The sequence below is a fragment of the Martes martes genome (genome assembly GCF_963455335.1).
Source record: "Martes martes genome assembly, chromosome: 9".
Taxonomy (NCBI): domain Eukaryota; kingdom Metazoa; phylum Chordata; class Mammalia; order Carnivora; family Mustelidae; genus Martes; species Martes martes.
In genome coordinates this window covers 80,482,432-80,504,573 of record NC_137896.1, presented here as the reverse complement: position 1 = coordinate 80,504,573, position 22,142 = coordinate 80,482,432, and the positions used below count along the sequence as shown (strand labels likewise).

At 38.2% G+C, this 22,142-nt stretch overlaps 1 protein-coding gene across 4 annotated transcripts in view; it reads right to left on the bottom strand.

Moving 5' to 3' along the window:
* EHBP1 (EH domain binding protein 1) overlaps positions 1-21,494 on the bottom strand; it is a 339,190-nt gene extending 317,696 nt beyond the window's left edge. For 2 of the 4 annotated variants that reach the window (XM_080813772.1, XM_080813774.1), the window contains exons 1-2: positions 21,145-21,483; positions 19,911-20,309 (exon numbers count right to left, since the gene is read on the bottom strand). In XM_080813772.1, coding sequence (XP_080669898.1) covers positions 19,911-20,014 — 104 coding nt within the window. In that variant the 5' untranslated portion in view covers positions 20,015-20,309; positions 21,145-21,483. Of the gene's footprint in view, positions 1-19,910; positions 20,310-21,144 lie in introns of all 4 variants that reach the window. The other 2 variants (XM_080813773.1, XM_080813775.1) reach the window with 2 other exon arrangements.
* Between the last annotated feature and the right edge of the window lie 648 nt (positions 21,495-22,142).

Genomic DNA, 22,142 nt, shown 5'->3' with positions numbered 1-22,142 from the left:
GATAGATTAAAAGTGAAGAGAAAAGATACACCATGCTAACACTAATCCAAAAAAGCTTGAGTAGCTTTAATAATTTCAGACAAAGCACACTTTATAGCAAGGAACACTATCAGAAATAAAGAGAGCATTACATAATGACAACGGAGTCGATTCTCCAATAAGGCATAATATTCCCTAACATGTATAGCCTAACAAAAGAGCATCAAAATACATGAGGCAAAAACTGATAGACCTGCAAGAAGAAATGGATGAATTCAATATTATAGTTGGGGATTTCCATACCCCTCGATCAGGAATTGACAGATACAGCTGGCAAAAAAAAAAAAAAAAAAAAATCATTAAGAACATAGCTCAGCTGAACAACACCATCAGTCAACTGATGTATAGAACACTTCACCTAGTGAGAGCAGAGTACACATTCTTTTCAAGTTCATATATAACATTCACCTAGACAGACCACATTCTGGGCCATAAATTACATCTTAACATAAAATTTAAAAGAACTGAAATCATACAAAGTACCCTCATATACACAATGGAATTAAACTAGAAATAAATACCAGAAAGATGACAGGAAAACTCTAAAATACTTGGAGATGAAAAACACTTCTAAATGACACATGAGTCAAAGGAGTCTCAAGAGAAATTTAAAATATTTGAATGAATAAAAAAAGAAAATACAACTTATACTAAAAGCTGTAGGATCCAGCAAAAAGCAGTGCTTAGAAGGATATTTAGACTGACTGCATATATTAGAAAAGAAGAAATCAATAATCTAGGCTTCCAATTTAGGAGACTGGAAAAGGGCAAATAAAATATAAACTAAGGAGAAGGAAAGAACAAAAATTAGGGCAGAAATCAATGAAACTGGTAACAGGTTACCAATCAAAACCAAAAGTGGGTTCTTTGAAGAGATCAATACAATTGATAAATTTCTGGCCAGGTTAACAAAAAAGGTAGAAAAAAATACAAATTATTAATATCAGAAATGAAAGTGGGATCAACACTGTTGATTTTGGGCACATTAAAAAGGTGATAAGGAAGTATTGTGTACAACTCCATGCCCACAAATTTGATAACTTAGATAAACTGGACCAATGCCTTGAAAAACACAATCTACCAAATCCCCTGCAATGAGAAATAACCTGAAAAGTCCTATAACTATTAAATAAACGGAATTAACATTTGACAGCCTTCTAAAACAGGAAGGACAGATGAATTCTGCCAAACACTTAGGGAAGAAATTATACTAGATTAACTCCCTAGACAATGTCTTCCAAAAAACTGAAGCAGAGAAAATACTAATTCATCTAAAGGCCTGCACTACCCTAATACCCAAACCAGACAAAGACATTATAAGAAAGGAAAACTACAGACTAGTATTTCTCATGAACATAGATGCAAAAATCCTCAAGAAAATATAAGCAAATCAAATCCAATAATGTGTTTAAAAAAATACTATACACTACAAACAAGTGGAATTTATTCTAGGCATGCAAGGCTGTTCAACATTTGAAAATCAATTAATGTAATTCATTGTAGCAACAGACTAAAAAAGAAAAATCATATAATCATATTATTACATGCAGAAAAAGCATCTAACAAAATCCAGCAATCGTGCATGATAAAAACTCAGCCAACTACGAATAGAGGGGAACTTCCTCAACTTGGTAAGAAACCTATCTACAGGGGCGCCTGGGCGGCTCAGTGGGTTAAAGCCCCTGCCTTCGGCTCAGGTCATGATCCTAGGGTCCTGGGATCGAGTCCCGCATCGGGCTCTCCACTTCAGCGGAGAGCCTGCTTCCCCCTCTGTCTCTGCCTGCCTCTCTGCCTACTTGTGCTCTCTGTCTGTCAAATAAATAAATTTAAAAAAAAAAAAAAAAGAAAGAAAGAAAGAAACGTATCTACAAAAACCTACAGCTAACACCATTCTTAATGGTGAGAAACTATATACTTTCCCACTACAAGCAAGAATGAGGCAAGGATGTCCAATCTCACCACTCCTATTCAAATTACGCTAGAAGTTCTAACTAATGTAGTGAGGTAAGAAAGGGAAATAAAAAGTATACAGGTTGGGAAAAAAGAAATAAAACTGTCTTTGTTTACACATGACATGACTGTCTATGTAAAAAGTCCCAAAGAATCAACTAAAAAATCCTAAAACAAGGAATCATACCAAGGTTGCGAGATATAAGGTTAATACACAGAAATCAACCATTTTATTACATATCAGCAATGAATAACTAGAATATGAAATATAACACCATTTACACCACCAGCACTAAAAACATAACGTAGGTATAAATCTAATAAAATATATATACACAAGATCTATAAGGAAATCTACAAAATTCTTATAAAAAGAAATCAAAGAAGGGGCACCTGGGTTCTCAGGCGGTTAAATGTCCAATTCTTGATTTCAGCTCAGGTCATGATCTCAGGGTTATGAGATCACTGGGCATGGAGGCTTAAGATTGTCTCCCTCTCCTTCTAGCCCTCCTCCTACCCCCCCCCAATAAAAATCAAAGCAGATCTAAATAAGAGAGATTCTCTGTGCATGGGTAAGAAGACTCAATAATGCCAAGATCTCAGTCCTTCCCAGCTTAATCTAAGTTCAATGCACTCCCAATCAAAACCCAAGCAAGTTATTTTGTGGATGCCAACAAACAGATTCTAAAGTTTATATGAAGAGGCAAAAAACTCCAAAGAGCCAACACATTATTGAAAGACAACAACAAAGTCAGAAGACGATCACCACCTATCTTTACGACCTGGCAAGTAAGCATATAAAAAGGTGCTCAAAATCGTATGTCACTAGAAAACTGTAAATTAAAACCACAAGATACCACTACACACCTATTATAATGGTGAAGATTCAAAGCACTGACAACATCAAATCCAGATGAGGATGTAAAGCAAAAGGAACTCTCATTCATTGTGGTGGGAATGCAAAAGGATACAGACATTTTGGAAAACAGTTCAGCAGTCTCTTATAAAACTAATCATACTCTTATCATGACACAGAAATTGTGCTCCTTGGTATTTACCCAAATGAGTCAAAAACTTAGGTTCCACACAAAAACCTGTACACAGGGGCGCCTGGGTGGCTCAGTGGGTTAAGCCTCTGCCTTCGGCTCAGGTCATGGTCTCAGGGTCCTGGGATCAAGCCCCGCATGGGGCTCTCTGCTCAGCGGGGAGCCTGCTTCCCCCTCTCTCTGCCTGCCTCTCTGCCTACTTGTGATCTCTTTCCATCGAATAAATAAATAAATAAATCTAAAAAAAAAAACAAAAACCTGTACACAGATGTTTCTAGCAATTTTATTCATAATTACCAAAACTCAGAAGCAACCAAGATGTCCTTCAATAGAAGAATGGATAAACAAACTCTGGTACATCCATACAATGGAATATTACTTAGTACTAAAAAGACATTAGCTAACAAGGCACAAAAAGATACAGAGAAACTTTCAGTGCATATTGCTAAGTGAAAGAACCCAACTTTGAAAAGGCTACATACAGTATGATTTCAACTATATGACATTTCTGGAAAAGGCTAAGATTAATGGTTGCCAGGCATTCAGGAAAAGGGATAGAAGAATGAATAGGTAGAGTACCATGGGTTTTTAGGGCAGTCCAACTATTCTGTATGACAGTGTAATGGTGGAATCATGTCGTTTTACAGTCATAAAAACCCATATAGGGGCATAACACAAAGAGTGAAAACAAAGTAAACTATGAACTTTTGATAATAATAATAATGTACCAATACTGGATGAAGTTGATCTCTATGGTATGGGATTATTTCCAAGATATACTGTTAAGTGAAAAGCAGAGTGAAAGAGTACCAACAGTATTTTCTTACCTCTTACATTTTTTTATGTAAGAAAGAAGAAATAAAGGGTAAAGTACATGTACATGATAATTTGTGCAAAAAGAAACAGGAAAGATATACCCAAACTCAACAAATGATGTTAGAACTGGACATTTATATGCAAAGAATGAAGTTGGACCCCTTCTGGCCACCAAAAACAAAAATTAACTTAAAAGTACATTCTAAGGTACAATTTAAAGCACAAATAACAATATAAAAAATAGTTTATTCAGACTCCATGAAATTTAAAACCATTTGTGCACCAAAAGACATCACCAAGAAAGCAAAGACATTCACCAACTCGTGGAATGAAAGAAAATGTTCACAAATCACATACCTAAGAGTCCTATATGTAAGATACATAACGAATGTAGGTATACATAAATAATGCAATGCTAAAAAGATAAATAACCCAATTAAAAATGGGCAAAAGAGGGTCACTTGGGTGACTCAATCAGTTAAGCATCTGACTCTTGATTTCACCTCAGGTCATGATCTCAGGGTCATGAGATCAAGCCCCATGTTGGGCTCCACACTGGGCATGGGGCCTCCATGAGATTTTCTCTCCCCCTCTCCCTACTCACTCACCCTCACTCTCTCACAAGGAAAAAAAAATGGGCCAAAAAAAAAAAAAATATATATATATATATATATGGCCAATAAACACAGGAAAAGATTGTGCTAGACATCATCCAGCAATTAAAGAAATGTAAATGAAAACCACAATGATATAGCACTGTACACCTACTAGGATGGCTAAAATAAAACAGACAAAAGATGTGTTCGTGAGGATAAAGAACCAGAGCCCTCATACATTGTTGGTGGGAATATAAAAAGATGTAGCCATGTTGGAAAATAGCTTAGCAACTCCTCAAGAAGTTAAACAAAATATCACATGACCCAGCAGTACCACTTCTAGGTATATAACCAAGACACAAATGTTCATATCAACATTATTAATATAGCCAAAAAATATAAACAACTCAAATAACCATTTAGGATAAATAAAAAGCAGTATTCATACAATACAATATTTTCAGTAATAAAAAGGAACAAACTATTGATACATGATATACATGGATGAACCCTGAAATTATTATAAGTGAAAGAAACCAGTCACTAATCACCATATAGTAAGACTCCATTTATATGAAATGTCTACAGTAGGCAAATAGAGAGAGGCAGAAGGTAGATTAGGGGTTCCCAGAGCCGGGGTAGATTAAGAGTACAGGACAGGTGGAAAAGGAAGAAGAGGGGAGAGGCGTTCCAGAAGAATAGGGAGTGACTGCTAATAAGTACGGGTTTCTTTTGGGGCTGATGAAAATGTTCAAAACTTAGATATCACATGATGGTGGTTGTGTAACTCTAGGAAAACACTTAAACCACTGAATTGAACACTTAGGGTGAACTGTATAGTACATGAATTATATCACAATAAATGAGGAAAAGGAGGAGGGGAGGAGGACCACCCAGAATAATGAAACTAGTTACAGTCAGGTGTTGGGTGGAACAAAGGGAAAAGGATACAGAGGTGGGAACACGATAGATGAGATGGGGGAAATACACTTTTTTTTTTTAAGAACAAGAGCAAGGTGAGAGAAACTCTCAAGCAGGCTCCATGCCCAGCACAAAGCCCTATACAGGGCTTGATCTCACAACCCTGAGATCATGACCTGAGCTGAAATCAACAGTCAGACACTTAACCAATTGAGCCACCCAAGTGCCCCAAGGAAATATACTTTTTTCCCCCCTTTAAGATTTATTTATTTATTTATTTGACAGACAGAGATCACAAGCAGGCAGAGAGAGAGGAGGAAGCAGGCTCCCTGCTGAGCAGAGAGCCCGATGCGGGGCTCAATCCTAAGACCCTGGGATCATGACCTGAGCCAAAGGCAGAGGCTTTAACCCATTAAGCCACCCAGGCGCCCCAAGGAAATATACTTTTTAAAAACTAGTTCTTACTTGGGAAATCATATTACAATTTCATTAACTTTTAAGTTAATTCAACAAGAACGGAGAGGTATTTTCTAAAGCAAAATACAATAAAAAGAAATAAAGCTATCTGTGTTTTGAATTAAAAATATAACCTCACTGAATGCTAAAACTAATAGATAAAATTTTGATAAAGCATAGGATATTTACATACATATACATATATTTATATGATGCAGTGAGTATAGAATCACTTTGGTATTTCTGCCAGAAATTCATAATCTGAACCTATTCATGAGGAAACAACAGACTAACTGAAATTGAGGAACACTCTCCAAAACTATCAAGGTCATGAAAAACAAAGAAAGACCAAAGAACTCTATCAGGTTAAAGGGAACTGAAGAGATAGAACAGTTAAAAGGAACATATGACCCTGGACCAGATACTGATTTTTTTTTTAAATTACCTTTTTGCTAGAAATTGAATTATTAGCATAACTAAATAAAAATGAATTAGATCTATAGATTAAGGAAAAGTACTGTATCAATGTTAATTTCCTGATTTGATAAACTGAACTACAGTTACCTAGGAAAATATCCGTGTTTTCAAAAAATACACACTTAAGTGTTTACAGGTAAAGGGGCGTCATGGGTAATGATAAGAAAAAAGTAACATAGAGAGAGCAAAAGAAAATGATAAAGCATATATGATAAAAAGGCACCATTTGGGGAATCGTGATGAAAGGTGTATGGCAGGGGCGCCTGGGTGGCTCAGTGGGTTAAAGCATGTGCCTTCAGCTCAGGTCATGATCCCAGGGTCCTAGGATCGAGCCCCGCATCAGGCTCTCCCCTCAGCAGGGAGCTTGCTTCCCCCTCTCTCCCTGCCTGCCTCTCTGCCTACTTGTGATCTCTGTCAAAAAAAAAAAAGGGTATATGGCAATTCTTTGTACTACTTTTGCAACTTTTCTATAAATCTGAAATTATTTCAAAATCACTACTCTTTTTAAAATAGAAACAATGATTCAACAATATACCTCCTGTTAGAACCTTAGTACCAAAGATGGTACCTATATCAAAAGGTTATTTACAAATAACCTAAGTGAATAAATAAGTAAGAAAGGTCCAATCTTCCTAAAGGAATTCCAAATAATGTGAGAGGAATAAAAGAAACAGAAAATCATCATTAGAATACAGTAATAATTGCTGCAGCCAAAATCTACTAAAGAATTTAAAATCAGTGGTAGAAACTTTAAAGAGAAACAGGATATTTACACAACCTAAAGTTATCTCCCCTCCAAAATTTATTACTTCTATGGTGACTTGAACATATGTCCACAAATTCTTTGATACTCCTCCTTCCAGTATATGGAAATGAACTCCCCCTCTTCATGAGTGTATGTTGGACTTAGTGACTAGGTGCTAACAAGTTGAGTATAGAAAAGAATAAACAGGGGCACCTGCGTGGTTCAGTTGATTGGGTGACTGCCTTCGGCTCAGGTCATGATCCCAGGGTCCTGGGATCGAGCCCCGCATGGGATTCCCTGCTCCTCAGAGGGCCTGCTTCTCCCTCTCCCTCTGCCTGCTGCTCCTCCTGCCTGTGCTCTCTTTCTCTCTCAAATAAATAAAATCTCAAAAAAAAAAAAGAAAGAAAGAAAGAAAGAAAAATCAAAACCAGTAACCTGCACTGAGAAATCTGTCAGTCTCTATCTTAACCACATGATCAAAACGACCACCACCAAAAATAACTCACGCTACTACCATGTGCCCTCTGATATGATGTGATGAGGGCACTTCACGTCTGTGGCATCTTCCCCAAGTCCATAATCCAGTCTAATCACTAGAAAAACATCAAACCCAACTTGAGGGACATTCTACAAAATACTATTCAGCACTCTTCAGAACTATTAAAGTCATGAAAACCAAGCTGATAAACTGTCATATATTAGAGAGGCTAAGATGTGACAACTAAATGTCATACGGTATCCTGGATTATATCCACAAACAAAAAAAGATTATTAGTGGAAAAACTAGTGAAATCCAAATAAGTCTGTAGTTTGGCCTAACAATAGTGCATTAACATTAATCTCTTAGTTTTGATAAATGGCCATGGTAAATTTATTTACCCTAATTTTATCCAAAGGAAGCTGGGTAAAGAGTATACAGGAATTCTCTGTACTATCTTTGCAACTCTTCTGTAAACCTAAAATACTTTCAATAAAAAGTTTCTAAAAAATAAATGAATTAACCAATTTTAAAAAGATTATTCTGTAAATTAGAGCACACTTCAAATTATAGCTGAACCATTAAACTCAATTTCTAAACAGACTTATTGCATGAACAAACTCAGTTGCAATTAAGTTACTTCGAGATATGGTATTACTACATACTCATTGCATTTAATGATTTTTGGAGGGGGAGAGAAAAGAATGAAAGATAACAAGGAAACTGTTGTGTGGGATAACAAGATTTTGGAAGCTTAAGGGGAATAATTGGAAAAAGACTAGTAAAATAAAATAAGGATAGTTTTATAAGATTAAAATTACCATATTAGCAGTATTCTAAACAAACAGGAAATCTGGAAGGTTCCCTTTAGGAGTATAACCACAGCAATAACAGAAACAAAGGACCAGAAGGGGCTAGGAAAATGTTAAGGGCTATCATAAAAGCCTGTAACACAGCTTCCCAAGCTTTCTGGGTTTACAAAGCCTTTAATGTGTCAATAATTTTTCCACAGGCTAAAGGTCCAAACAACTTAAGAAGAATGTATATCCTAACAACTTGGCATCTATGCTGGGCACTGCACAACTTCTCAAATCTCAGGGGACAATGCCTTCCTCATTCCCTGTTCCATATATATTTTCACATGGTACTTGCTTTTCAAAATAGCAACTGCTAAAACTCAGCTTTGTAAAAATATGCTATCAATGAAAGGAACATAGCAATCTAATTTTGAAAATGAACTACCTCAAGCTAGTAGTTTGTGTGGTTTCCAAAAGATGTTGCTGTATTTCCCTCAAAATTTTTAAGCATCCTTTGACACACCTGTAGAGCTCTCTCCAGTGCCTTGAAGGCTCCACAGTGCAGTTTGGGAACCATGGCTTTGGCAAAAGATGACAAAGGATACTACCAAGGCAGCAGCAACAAAAAAACTGGAGGGAGAAAAAAGGTATGCCTCGGAGAAAAAAAAATCTGCAGATCCAGAAATGTTGCCTGGAAATATAACAACAGTGCAAACACTTGAGCAGTTTCAAAACTTTTCAAAAACAAAACAAAACAAAACAAAACAAAAATTATTGTATTTTTATTTTTAACTATCCCCCAACAGTGCTTGCTTCTATGGACGAGAACAAACTTGTCTCTTTTAAATGAATGAATAAACCTGTTCAAATGTTTATACTAACATTGACATTGACAGCTTTATACATTAACATTATATATATATATACATATACATTAACATTGACATTGACAGCTTTATATGTGACATAACTAAACTACATTACTCTCACTTGTAACACATATGCATACACACGTATTACAAAAATGGCTGGAAAAAAAGAAACAAAATTGAATTCAAATTTTCAATTCAATAAATGTTTCTGGAGTACTAATAGGAATTGCCATGCAGCATCCACCAAAGCTGTACCTCAGACTGATACATGAGAAAGAATCATATGCAATAGTTTGAAAACCTGGCTTGATGAAGGAGTTTAAACGATCAGGGGCCTTCTAAAATGACAGACTTGCCAGCACCATTCCACACCTACAAGCTCAGGCTTTCTAATGGACATGGAAATCTCTACATCTGCAAAGTACTTCAAAGATTCTGAAATCAGCTAGTCTGAGAGGAGATGACTAAACCAACACTGACCAGTAAAACTTTTCATGATGATGGAAATGATCCATGTTTGCACTGTCCAGGAAGGTAGCCCCTACCCACATGTCGCTAGTGAGCACTTGAAGTGTGTGTGGCTAATGTAACTGAAACACTAAATTTTTAATTTCATCTAATTTAAAGTAATTTAAGTTTAGATGTGAATAGCCACATGTGGTTACTTGCTTCTGCACTAGAAAGCACAGAGCTTGATTTATGTTAAATACCCATTCTTCTAAATTATCCAAGTTGTACCTCTGATTTAAATTAGATGATCAGGGGCACCTGGTTGGCTCAGTAGGTTAAGCCTCTGCCTTAGGCTCAAGTCATGATCTCAGGGTCCTAGGTTAGAGCCCCAGATCAGGCTCTCTGGTCTTCCCTCTCTCTCTCTCTCTGCCTGCCTCTCTGCCTACTTGTGATCTCTGTCTGTCAAATAAATAAATAAAATCTTAAATAAACAAACAAATAAATAAGATGATCAGAAAACTAGGTAAACTTTATCCAATTTCACAGTCTGAGTCTTTTATAGTTGGAGACTATCCAATGTCAAACTTCTTTTTTTCCTCACAATGAAAGTCCTCTTTGAATTAGTCCTAAGAAAAATCTCTGCAAAAAAATTTGGATATTTTCTTTAGCCAGAAGAAATTTACCTGAGCCAGTGTGCTTCCCTTTTTGCCTCAGCTGCCAGTAAACTCAGAACCAAGTCCAGTGTCCAGTGGTAACTCCTTCTAAGTATCTAGTAACATGCACTCTCTGCTCCTCTAAGACTATCTCTGTTCTATTTATATACCTAAATTAGTCAACATAATGTTATTTTAAATTCTTAAGTGGGCAAACTCTTTTGGACATAGACAGAGTATCAACTTTTAAAGTGATAACTTCTTTGATTAAAGTCAATGTTTTTACTGTTAACTGAGCTTTAAAGTCAACTTATTAAGTGTTTTCTCATTTAAAAAGTACTTTTAAAATAACAACACTGGGGTTAGAAACAAAAAGAAATATTTTAATAGAACAAATTTACTAAAGAAAATCTTTAGGTACCAGTTAACAAAGCTGCCTAAAAATATCATTATAACAGCGATTAAATAAGACAAACATAAACTAACATCCTGCTGTAATTCTATATGAACATCCCTATTGAGCATTCAACTGAAAAAGCTTGTGCAACTTTTCTTCAGAACACTGGACATGCAGTAAACTACTTCAGTGGCTCTTTTGTTGAAATTTCCCACAAAATTAGAACAAACACATTTGATACATCAATAGCACATTTCTAGCGATACCTAAAGTCCCTGAGCATCTAGTTGCAAAACTAACATCAAACTAACCTGCATTATAAGAATAGAATCTCTTCACATAATCCCTTAAAATTTCATTTTTAAAAAAATCAACCTTTAAAATATATAAACCAAAACTTGATACCAAAGTAAAGAAAGGGAATTTCACATTACTGAAAGATACAATGTACTAAATGGGTTCATTAAAAAAAATCATGATAGGAAAAAATTGTTTACAAAAAATTGTCATAAAGAAATGTATCATAAATATCATACATAGTCACCTTAGGATACATACACACAAATGCTAGCAAATGATTTCTATTTTGGAAGAATTCAATTAGTTTCCTTAGCCAACTTACTTACTTGAAGTGATTATTAAAAAGTAAACAAAGTTATAAAACCATATAAATGACTTAGCTCCAGAAGCAATAATATGTCATCCCCTTCCCCAAAAGCCAAAGTACTGCCAAAACTTGGTTAATTTCAGCACCGTGCTTCTTGCTGGCATGCTCCCTGGTTTACTTCCACCTCTTGGGTCACTCCAAACTTCTGTCTTTCTCTAACACTCTTAAATGTTGCAGTTACATTTTCAGTGTTCTTGCTTTTTCTACCTTATTTTCTAAATAGTTCTCTTCAACACTTATCGCTTAAATAATCAGATAAAGATAACAATAACAATGGGTAACATTTATTGAGTGCTTACTATATATCAGGCACTATTCTACCCACTTTACAGGTATTATTTAATTGTCAAAACAACTTTATGCTGGAAGCACTGTTACTATCATCACCATTTTACAGATACAGTACTAAGAGGTTAAGTAGTTTGTCTAAGGTCGCACAGACAGAAAATATGTATTTTTGTACATACACAGATATAAATGTTCCTTAAAGCTATTATGAAGTTTCTTTCGGGGTGCCTAGGTGGCTCAGTCAGTTAAGCATCTGCCTTCAGCTCAGGTCATGATCCCAGTGATCTTGGGATGGAGCCCAATCCAGCTCCTTGCTCAGCAGGGAATCTGCTTCTCTCTCCTTCTGCTCCTCCGTCTCACTCATGCTCTCACTCTCAAATAAATAAATAAAATATTTTAAATAAATAAATAAATAAAAAGCTTCTTTCTATAGGGCTGAAAGGCAGGCACAATGGGCTCTCCTCTATTGTCTGTTTTGTTTTGTTTAAGTAGGCTCCACACCCCATGCGTGTTCAAGCAGGGGGGAGGGTGTTTGAACTCACACCCTGAGATCAAGAGTCAGATACTGAACAGACTGAGCCACCCAGGTGCCCCTAGGCTCTGCTCTATTCTTACCCAGTCAGACTACAAATTAAACTAAAAGTCTATAGGTTGGGCATAGTGAAGAGAGAAAGGTACTAGACTCTCAATTCCACAAACACTAGCTGCAAGTAACTCTAAGATTTAGAGCAGAGGTCAGTAAACATTCTTAAAAGGCCAGATAGTAAATATTTTAAACTCTGCATCAACCCAGTCTACGTAGCAACTATTGAACTCTGCCATTTTAGTGTGACAGCAGCTATAGACAAATGGACATGGCCAAATTCCAATAAAACTTTATTTACAAAAGAAACAGCTTGGACCAGGTCAAAGTTTGCCAGCAATCTAGAGGCATACTAAATCTGGTGTGGAGGCAATCATGATATAAGTATTATAATATCAAATTACAGCATTCAGGGGCTTCACTATTTTCCTTAACCTACTATAATTGAACTTTTGTACAGCTGAATTTCACATGAAATAAATATTTAAAATCTAGACAAAATACTACACGTAACAATCCCAGTTTAAAAAAAAATCATTCCATAAAACACTAACATGAAATTACTAACAAAGTAACATATCAATTTATTACCTACTAAAATTAAATCTACCTTTGACAATTCATCAAATGGAAACAATTTGGCTATTTCCTTTCAAGGAATAAGGTGTTTAAGATTCACATAACTTGTAACAGGAAGTTCTACAAAGTAAAACTTTCTGCCCTATCCCCTCATTCAATAAGATTTTAGCACCTATCTTAACCATTTTTCCTCCTATTATTCTTGGCAACTTCAAGAGCCACAGAGGTAATTTGTCCCACACTTCAGCCTATAAATTCCTTGGCCAACCTTTTCACTCCCCAAAATCTTTTCCTCCATTCCATCTCAACCTCCAATTGCCATTGTTATACCCTAACAGCTATAGTCTTATACTACAGAAGATGACCCATTCAAATATAGGAAGAAATTCTACTTAATTTAAAAAATTAAGGTATATTCCTATTTAATGTATATGGCACAATTAAAAACATACCGAGGATGTGTGCTCATTTTTTTATTATTATTTTTTTTAAGATTTTATTTTTAAGTACCCAAGTAGAGCCGGAACTTACAACACTGAAATGAAGAGTCGCATGCTCTACCAACTGAGCCAGCCAGGTGCCCCATGTGCTTATTTTTTTAACCTGATAAGTAAATGTGATCCAAAGGAGACCACCACCTTTACCTTGTCATTATACCATTAACCACATCCTCCAGAATTGAACAACTCACTCTGACTCCTACCTCCCATATTTCCAGCTCTTTCACTCTGGTAACCCAACCCCACCAACTATTCAACCTCTTTAACATATCAAAATCATTGTTCTCTTCACTTTTTCATTGACCATCCTAACTTTAATGTCCTTATTTTCCTCCTTTCCCATCTCATATTCCATGGTTCATCACTATAACCAGTCCTGTGCATTCACTTTCAATTTCCCTGCCCTTCTTTCTCTCAGTTATACACTTCTGAAAAAAAACCATCCCTGGTTACATCCAACTCTGCCTATTTTATGCCTGCACCCAAACAAGGAACAAAGCTGAATTAAAATTTACAGACTTGCTGGTTGCATTCACTTTAAATTTACGACCACAAAGTTAAGAAGGTCCTCAGCACTACTCATCAATCCTTCTACATTTCCCCAGTCAATTCTTGTTTTGACAATTTAATACCTCCTCTCTCCTCAATCCTTCGACACCTCTTTCTGTCACCTCTTTTGGCTGATGACCTCTAATATCATTTCCATGAGAAAACAGAAGCCAACAGAAGAGAATATCCACACTCTCATGCACCAAATCTACCAACTTAACCTGCTTCTCTGCCCATGTCATCTGCCTCAATCAATTGTCCCTGCTTCTACCTAAGTTCAACCTTTCCACTTGTGTACTAAATCCTGTTCCTGTCCTCTTATTCAAAGACTTTTCTCCTGAAGTTATCTCTTCTCCCAGCACATCAATTTTTACCTCTTTACTATTTCCATCAGCATTTCAATGTGCTGCCATCTCTTCTGTGTGAAATATATACGTTGCCCCTTTGACCCTCTCTCCTACTACCTAGTTCTCCAGTTTGTAGCAAAATTCTCTATGAAAAGTATCTACACTGACCATATTCACCACCTTCCCTCTAACCCAATCTAATCATGCTTTGATCCCCAACTCTCTACTGAAACCATTTCTTAAAGTCACCAGCCCTTTTCACCTTGCCAAATCCACTGTCATCTTGCTCAGTCTCTCAACAGTATCTGACACAGTTAAACACTTCTTTCCTGATACATTTTGCACTTGGTTCCTTGGAGAATACACTCTCCTAATTTTCCTCCTTACACTACAGCTTGTTTTTCAGTCTTCTTTGCTGGCTCTTCCACTTCTTCCCTACCTCTATATGTTAAAGTGTCCCAAAGCTCAGTCCTTTATAATCTACTTAACACCACAGGAAATTTCCTATAGCCCCATGGTTATATATATTCTATCTGTATACAAAGAGACTCCAACCTCTTCTCTCTCCTGACCTCGAGACTCTTATAATTAACTGCTTAATTAAGATCTCCATCTGGATGTTCCAAACTTTAAGAAAAGCAAAACCAATTCTTGATTTCCCCCTCACAACAAACCTTTTCTTCTCCAGGTGTTCCCCATCCATGTAATTAACACTGCATTCACCTGCTTGTTCAGCAATCTCTCACTTTACCACATATCTAATCCATCATTGTCTTACCAACTATAACTTCAAAAACTTTGTTTCCAGTTACATATGTGTATACATTTGTCAAAACCTACTGAACTATACACTGAAAAGTGATGTATTTTACTGGATGAAAAAGTTTAAGTTACACCTCAGTATAGTGTGGTGGTAGTATATGTGTGTTAGCTACATATATCTGACCATTTCTCACCACCTTCACCACTACCTCCCTGCTACTTGGACTACTGCAATAGCCTCCTAACTAGTATTCCTGCTCCCATCTTTACTCATGACAATTCATATTCCATAAACTATCCAGAATAATCTTTTTGAGATGTAAATCATATTATATCACTTCCCTGCTCAAAATTCTCCAACTGCTTCCTATGCATTTAAAATCCAAAAGCCCTTAGCATGAACTCAAGGCCATACATTAACTTACCCCTACCTACTTCTCAGACCTCACCTCTTTATCATCTACCCTTTGTTCTAGACACAATGGCCTTCCAGAAAATCCTAAAACACAATCCTAAAAAAGCGCTGTGTCCAATGATTCTTTAAGTGTACTTCAAAAGTAGGTTCTTTACATGAAAGATGATGTATCTCACTCTATTAAATGGCCAATAGAGAAATGCTTCCTTAAGCCATCCAAAGAAGTGGATCTGGATAAGTACTTATGAATGTAATTTGGCCTTCATAAACTGAAGTAATACTCAGAGTACATGTAACATTCTAATGTCCAACTGGAAACCTAAATTAGGATCAGTTAGAGAGAGCCTGGAATATAATATTAAGGAGTTTATATTTTATCTAACAGGCCAGCATCACAGACTTAAGCACTAGAAAGAGGTTTTATTGTTGTTGATGTTTTTCTCTTTTCAAATCCTGAAATCACAAAGTCGGCAAAGAGGTGTGGAATAATAGAGAAAATGAGGAGTTACTTTCAGGGATACACACACACACACACACCCCTTTTGGTACCCCTACAATTTTGAGCCATGTGATTGTATTACCTGTTTTTAAAATAAATTATAATTAAGTATATATTTTTTTAAAAAAGGAATTCCTACATGACATGGAAAGATCAGAAACAAATATATTTATGTCTTTTAGGGAAAATTTTATATTACTTTAAATACTTTAATGCTAAAACTGAGAATTAGATGAAATATAAAAACCTAGATTAAATATGTTCTAATAAGCAGATGATACAGACACATACACATTATACACATACAGTATAATATATACTCATACATAATGGTTCATAAATTAGGGAGCTCCTATCAGAAATGAGCTCTGCAACCTAAATTATAACCAAAACTTGTCAACTTTCAAGTAGTTTCCTTAAATACCTGAATAAACCCTGAGAGTTCATAGAGTGAAGACTTTTCTCAGAATCTAAAAACCTGCAAATGATAAAAGAACCAGGTAACAAATAAACTAAGAAAAAGGACCACACAGTCTCTTTCCCGCAAACTCATCTCCAGTGGCCTCATTACTTGCCAACAGCTTTGTCAATTAAGTGATTAATAATTAAATGACTTGGAGACAACAATAAGAGTAGGAAATATAAATCTCTATCATCTCCATATTTGCTAGAGCCTTAACATGGCAATCAAGGAATGATAAGGAATAGAAAACCTCGCAGTACAGTGTCCTTCTCTCAGATTAATAAGTCATTCAGGTTTTTGTTCCTGACCTATGTTCTAGAACCACAACAACATGAAAGAATCAGGAAGTGGACTCTATTGAACTAAAGAAACTCACACCCCATCAGCGAGAGCAAAGGTGAAATACCATAATACAGCAACAGAGAAAAGAACTTTGAGAAAGCAGAAGCCCCAAATCCTCTAATCTATAGAATCCATCCTTCGATCAAAGGTAAAGTACTGTGTTTGCTCATGGCCTAGATCTAAAAAAAATATCCTTAAACCCTTACCTTCATCCTGTTATCTGTCATATCCAGGCTCATACCCTATGGTCATGGCAAAAGAACATGGGAAACATTCTCCTCTCCTTAATCACAGAAAGAACACATTCTCCCTTGAAAAACATTTCCTGATTCCCATGACCCTCTTCCATCAACACACTATGCCTTTCCTGAATCTCCTGAGTTTCATCTTCATTCCCTGAGTTTCAAATTCATGCAGAAATCAGTGTATTTTGAATATACTTTATTCTACAGTCATGAATGGACACTTGGGAAAGTTGAAAACATTATTTTAAAATACTGCTTCTTAAGCTTTAGTAGGCAAACTGTGGATCTTACTAAAATGCAGATTCTAACTCAGTAGGTCTAGGGCATGGTCTGAGAGTCAGCACTTCTAACAGGTGGTATCAGGTGTTGCAAATGCTCCTGCTTCTCAGAAAATATTTTAAGTAGCAAGGTTCTAAAAGGCAATGAAATCTATATTCACAGGTTACCTCCAAAGACACAATACCAATGGAAAGCTATCTGTTCTCTCTTTTTATAGTTTATTTCTTCTTCCCTATACCAGATCTATTTTCTTATCCTCTCAACACTTGTAATTTATCTTCCATGTTATTACTATAAAATTGAAAATTCTAGAACACCCAAATATTTCTAGTTTTAAAGAAAGATTCTATATTTAAAGAAAGATTAAATAAAGTTTTATCAGAAAGATTCAATTTAACAGGTATACCATAATGGCCATCCCTAAAAATGATCAAACCATCTGTTCAACTGTAATCAAATTAAATTTTCATTCTTGCTTTCACATTGAGACATATTAACAATAACTTACATCTCAAGGGGAAAAGAAATTTCAGTGATACTGCAAACTATGGGGAAGAAACTGATTTTGTAACTAAAGATAATCACCTGATATGTTCTATATCCCTTAAAAAGGGGGACTCAGATTTAACCATCTTTAAGTTGATACTCCCAGTATACTGCCTACTTAAAAAATATTTATAATGAGAATATTCCTCTTTTCCTAGTTTGGTTAGTTAAGTACCCAGTCTTCCAAACCAGAAACTTGGGAGGTCAATCTAGGCCTTTCCCTCTCTCTCATCCCCATCCTTTCCAGACCCCTGACTGAAAGGAGCCCCCAAGTCCTAACCATTTTGTGTCCTAAGTGTGCCTCTCCATTTCCTGTGCTCTGCCTTAGTCTAAGCCTTTTCCCTCACCTTAACTACTGCAACAGTAGGCAGACATTGCTGTCTCCAGTCACCCTTTCCACTATGATCCTTACTCCACACTATCATTCAAGTGATTTTTCCAAAATGCAAACCTAATGTATCTTCTGCTCAAAACCTTTCACTATCATCCACAGAATAAAGTCCAAGCCACATATAATAGTACAAGCACGTAACTTTCCTTGATTGGAATCCTGCCTGCCTCTCTAAGATCATATCCCACTGCCCTGCCCCCATCCTGCACTTTAAGCCCCATTAACAAACTGCACTGCTTGAATTTCCAGCACATCCCATGTTATTTAATTCCTCCATACTTTTTGCATAGGCTATTGCTTCAGTCTAGAATAGTCTTCATTTCTTCCCCCTTGGCTTTCTGGCCAACTACTATGAATCTTTCAGAACCCAACTCAGATCCCAGAAAGCCATCCCAAGACCTTCCCCTCTACGCTTAAAGAGTTATTTCCTCCACTGCCAACTTTGTAAGTGGTAATGGCATTTATTGGGGATTAAATTACTCATTTAATCTTCACAATAACTCTTCCCATGAAATGGTACCATTATTTATTTTGCATATATGGAAACTAAATCATAGAGAAATAAATAACCTGTTCCCAAGGATAACCAACTGTTAAGTGATGGAGACAGATTAAAATCCCTACATCATACACATTTGTATTACTGTACCGTGATAAGTGAATTTGTTTACATGACTGTCATTACCCTGGACTGTGAGCTCCTTGAGGGTGGGTATTATGTCATATTCAATTCTAAAGCCACAGTGCCTGGTGTAAATTAGGTAATCAGTGCATGCATTTCATGAATTGCACATAAAATAACATTCCTAACAAGTCCAAGAGCAAAGCATTCAGAAACTGGTTTCCCAATATTCAAATATGCTTTAAGAGTTCTAGAACAGAGCAAGTTATTTTTTTCATCTAATAAAAAGGATGTTAAAAAGAGAGGTAATACAGACATGAGATTACAGTCCTTGTGGACAATAAAATGGGACTTATTTCCGCAGTAATACTATTTAAACACTGTAATAAGTCAAAACCCAAAGGACCATTTGCTTAACATTAACTCTTTTTCTCTTAATAAGAATTCTTGCTTACCATTCAAGACAGTGAAAAGAAAGCCCTAAATTTACTTTGCTCAAGTAGAAAGAAGCAAATCGTAGGCCAGAACTACTAATTGCTTCCTTAAGTCTGGCCAAGAAATGTATCCCATTAGGCAATTAAAATAAAATACAGTTGCCTGACTAAGCATATAACAAAAGAATTTCTATGGTTGTATTATGGACTGGCATTCCATTATTAAAATAATGAAAAATTATTTATTTTAAACCAAGACAAATGAAAAATCAAGAACAAAATAAAATAGATTATCACCACCCCACAAGAATATAGATTTCTATATTATAACTCTATTACAATGCGTATGTTACAATAATACATATGCATGTTTACAATATTCAATAGCATTCTCTGTATCTCCTTCAAATTATAAAAAAATCAAAGTTATGCCAACACTAATGATGAAAGACCTCAAGACCAAATCTACTGTACTTAGTAAGCTCTCAGAGTTACACTCCTTTGAGCCATACTGAAGTGCAGTAATTAAAACCCACAGGGATGGTACCAGCAGCAACAGTGCATACCACAATACTTGTTAGAGTAATCTGCTCCCTGCCCAGCCTGTACACACTCGTGCACTACAGAAAGGTGTGTCAGCTGTCAGCTGACTTTAGGCCACAGTGAGTTTAGGCCACAGTAAACTCTACCCCCAGACATGTCTTACCATTTCTTGGTACACTCAACCATCAACTCCTGGTAGGAGGCCACAAACTGGAACTTGGATGCATGTTTTCCCACACGCTGCAGTCTCTTCCAAACTGAAGCCATGATGGTCAGTCACTGGAGCAGTTCTGGGTTAGCAATACAGCAGCTTTAACAAAGCAGAGGGCCCAAAGCAAAGGAGCTTTGCATGTATGTCTGTACTTTAAAAAACTCAACTACAACTTGAAATGATGTTTGGGGTCCATAAGTCTTCGCCCTGTTTCACAGGGTAAATCCCATCTTAGATGAATGGCCCAGTTAAGAACAGTATGATACACATGACAGGATGAATGAGAGGAGGTTCCCTCATGGAGACATCACCATTCCACCTCAGGGACTATATGATGTGTAATCTGGAGGACTGAAAAGCAAAACAAAGAGAGAAAAATATGAGAGAAGCATGAGGAGTGACTAACCACCCATGTTAGATAACACTGCAACAGACAACCTCAGTTCTCCGCATGTTTTTCACACAATGAAACAAAACACCAACCTCAAAAGCCAGTAACATCAAGGATGCAAGACATCAAGGAAGAAATTACAATTCACACCGAAGACGTGGAACAACACATCAGGTAATCGGCATCAACAACAATCGAGAAACGCCAAGTCGCGGCCCTACCTCCCCCTCCTAGCATCACAGAAAGGCGAGCAGAGCGGGAAAGTCTAGGGATGCTGTTTAATGTCCACTGCCAGTCAGAGGGAGGAGTGGAACATTTCAAAATAAACTTTGTTTTTCAGCTGATAAATAATAGCCTCCAGTCCTAGAATATGTGCTTGGAACAAATTAAGGAGCGAGGAGGAATGCTGTTGTTCAGTCGGAGGGGGAAATGGATGGGGAAAGAGGAGTGGAGGGAAATCTCAAGGCAAAGGGAGGGCAATGTCCCGGCTCCAGGCCACTCGGGCTCTCCGCCTTCGCTGCCAACCGGAGGGAAATGGAAACTCCTGCCTGGGCGTGAAGCAATGACCAGCGGGGCAAGTGCACGGTGCGGGGTGCGGTGCCTCCCTCCCCCTTCCGAAGGGAACCGTCCGCCGGAGCCTCCTTTCCTCATGCACAGAGCCCAGACCCCTGCCCCACAGCGGTGGCAGGCGGTGGCTCGCCTGCGGTCCCTGTCACCCAGGCGATGCCAGAAGACCCCAGCCCGGTCCCCAAGCCCCGACCCCGCCGCACGTCCACTCCCGCCCCCTCCTCACACCTCTAATCCCGCTGTCGGGCTGAGTCTGGCCCGGTTCCCTCCTCAGCGCCGCTCCTCCGTCGCCGCCGCAGCAGCAGCCGCCGCCGCCGCCACCGAGTCCTCCATCCCCGCCGGAGCCACATGGAACAGCCGAGCCAGCCGCGCCGCTCGCGGGAGCCGGGGTCTGCAGCCCCTCAGGCGGACGGCGCGCCTCACGCCCGCCCCCTCCCGGACGGAGTCGCCCCGCGACCGTCCCCCACCCTACAAAACCCTGCCAGAGCCGCCGCTCAGTGCCCACCACCCCCTCCCCCGCCTTCCTCCTCCGCCACCATCATCATTACCTCCCCCGCCGCACCTCTCACACTAACCCTACCCACGGCGGCTCAACCTCCGTCCGCCCCGCCGCCATTGGCTCGGCACGGCGCGTGCCCCGCCCATCTCGGCGGCCGGGCCTTTCAGCGGTGGGGGCACCTCATTGGCCGACCTGGGTGCTCATAACATGGGCTCCACCCCTTAGCTCTGGAGGTGTTTTTCCCCCAGCCGGAACGCGGCGCACAGTCTACCCTTTAAAAAAAAAAAATTGGAACCCAGCAGGGACGATCCCGCCCACTCTTCTGATTGGCTTGGAGAGGGAAACGATAGGCGGGAGGAGTAAGGAGTGTTTATAGTGAACGGGACGATGGTTGCTTAAGGTGGATGTCGGTCAAAGGCGCGCTGGGTGCCGGGCGGGGTTTCTGGCTGGAGTCTGAAAGTAGAGCCGGGGCTGGCTTCGGTGCAGCTGTGGGTAGCGTGGCTGCTGTGGTTTTCTCTCCTGTACTCTCCTATCCCCACCCTAGGAGCTGGGTGCGCCTATTCCTGCGCCACTAGCAACCAGGGTGTTTGCGCACGCAGCCTTGGTTTCACCCGACTTCTCCTGAGGCTTTTTTTCCCTGACAAACTGAAGTAATGACCCTGACAACCCACGCCTAGCGTTCAGTCTACTGGTCCTCGACAACCCACGCCTACCGTTCAGTCTACTG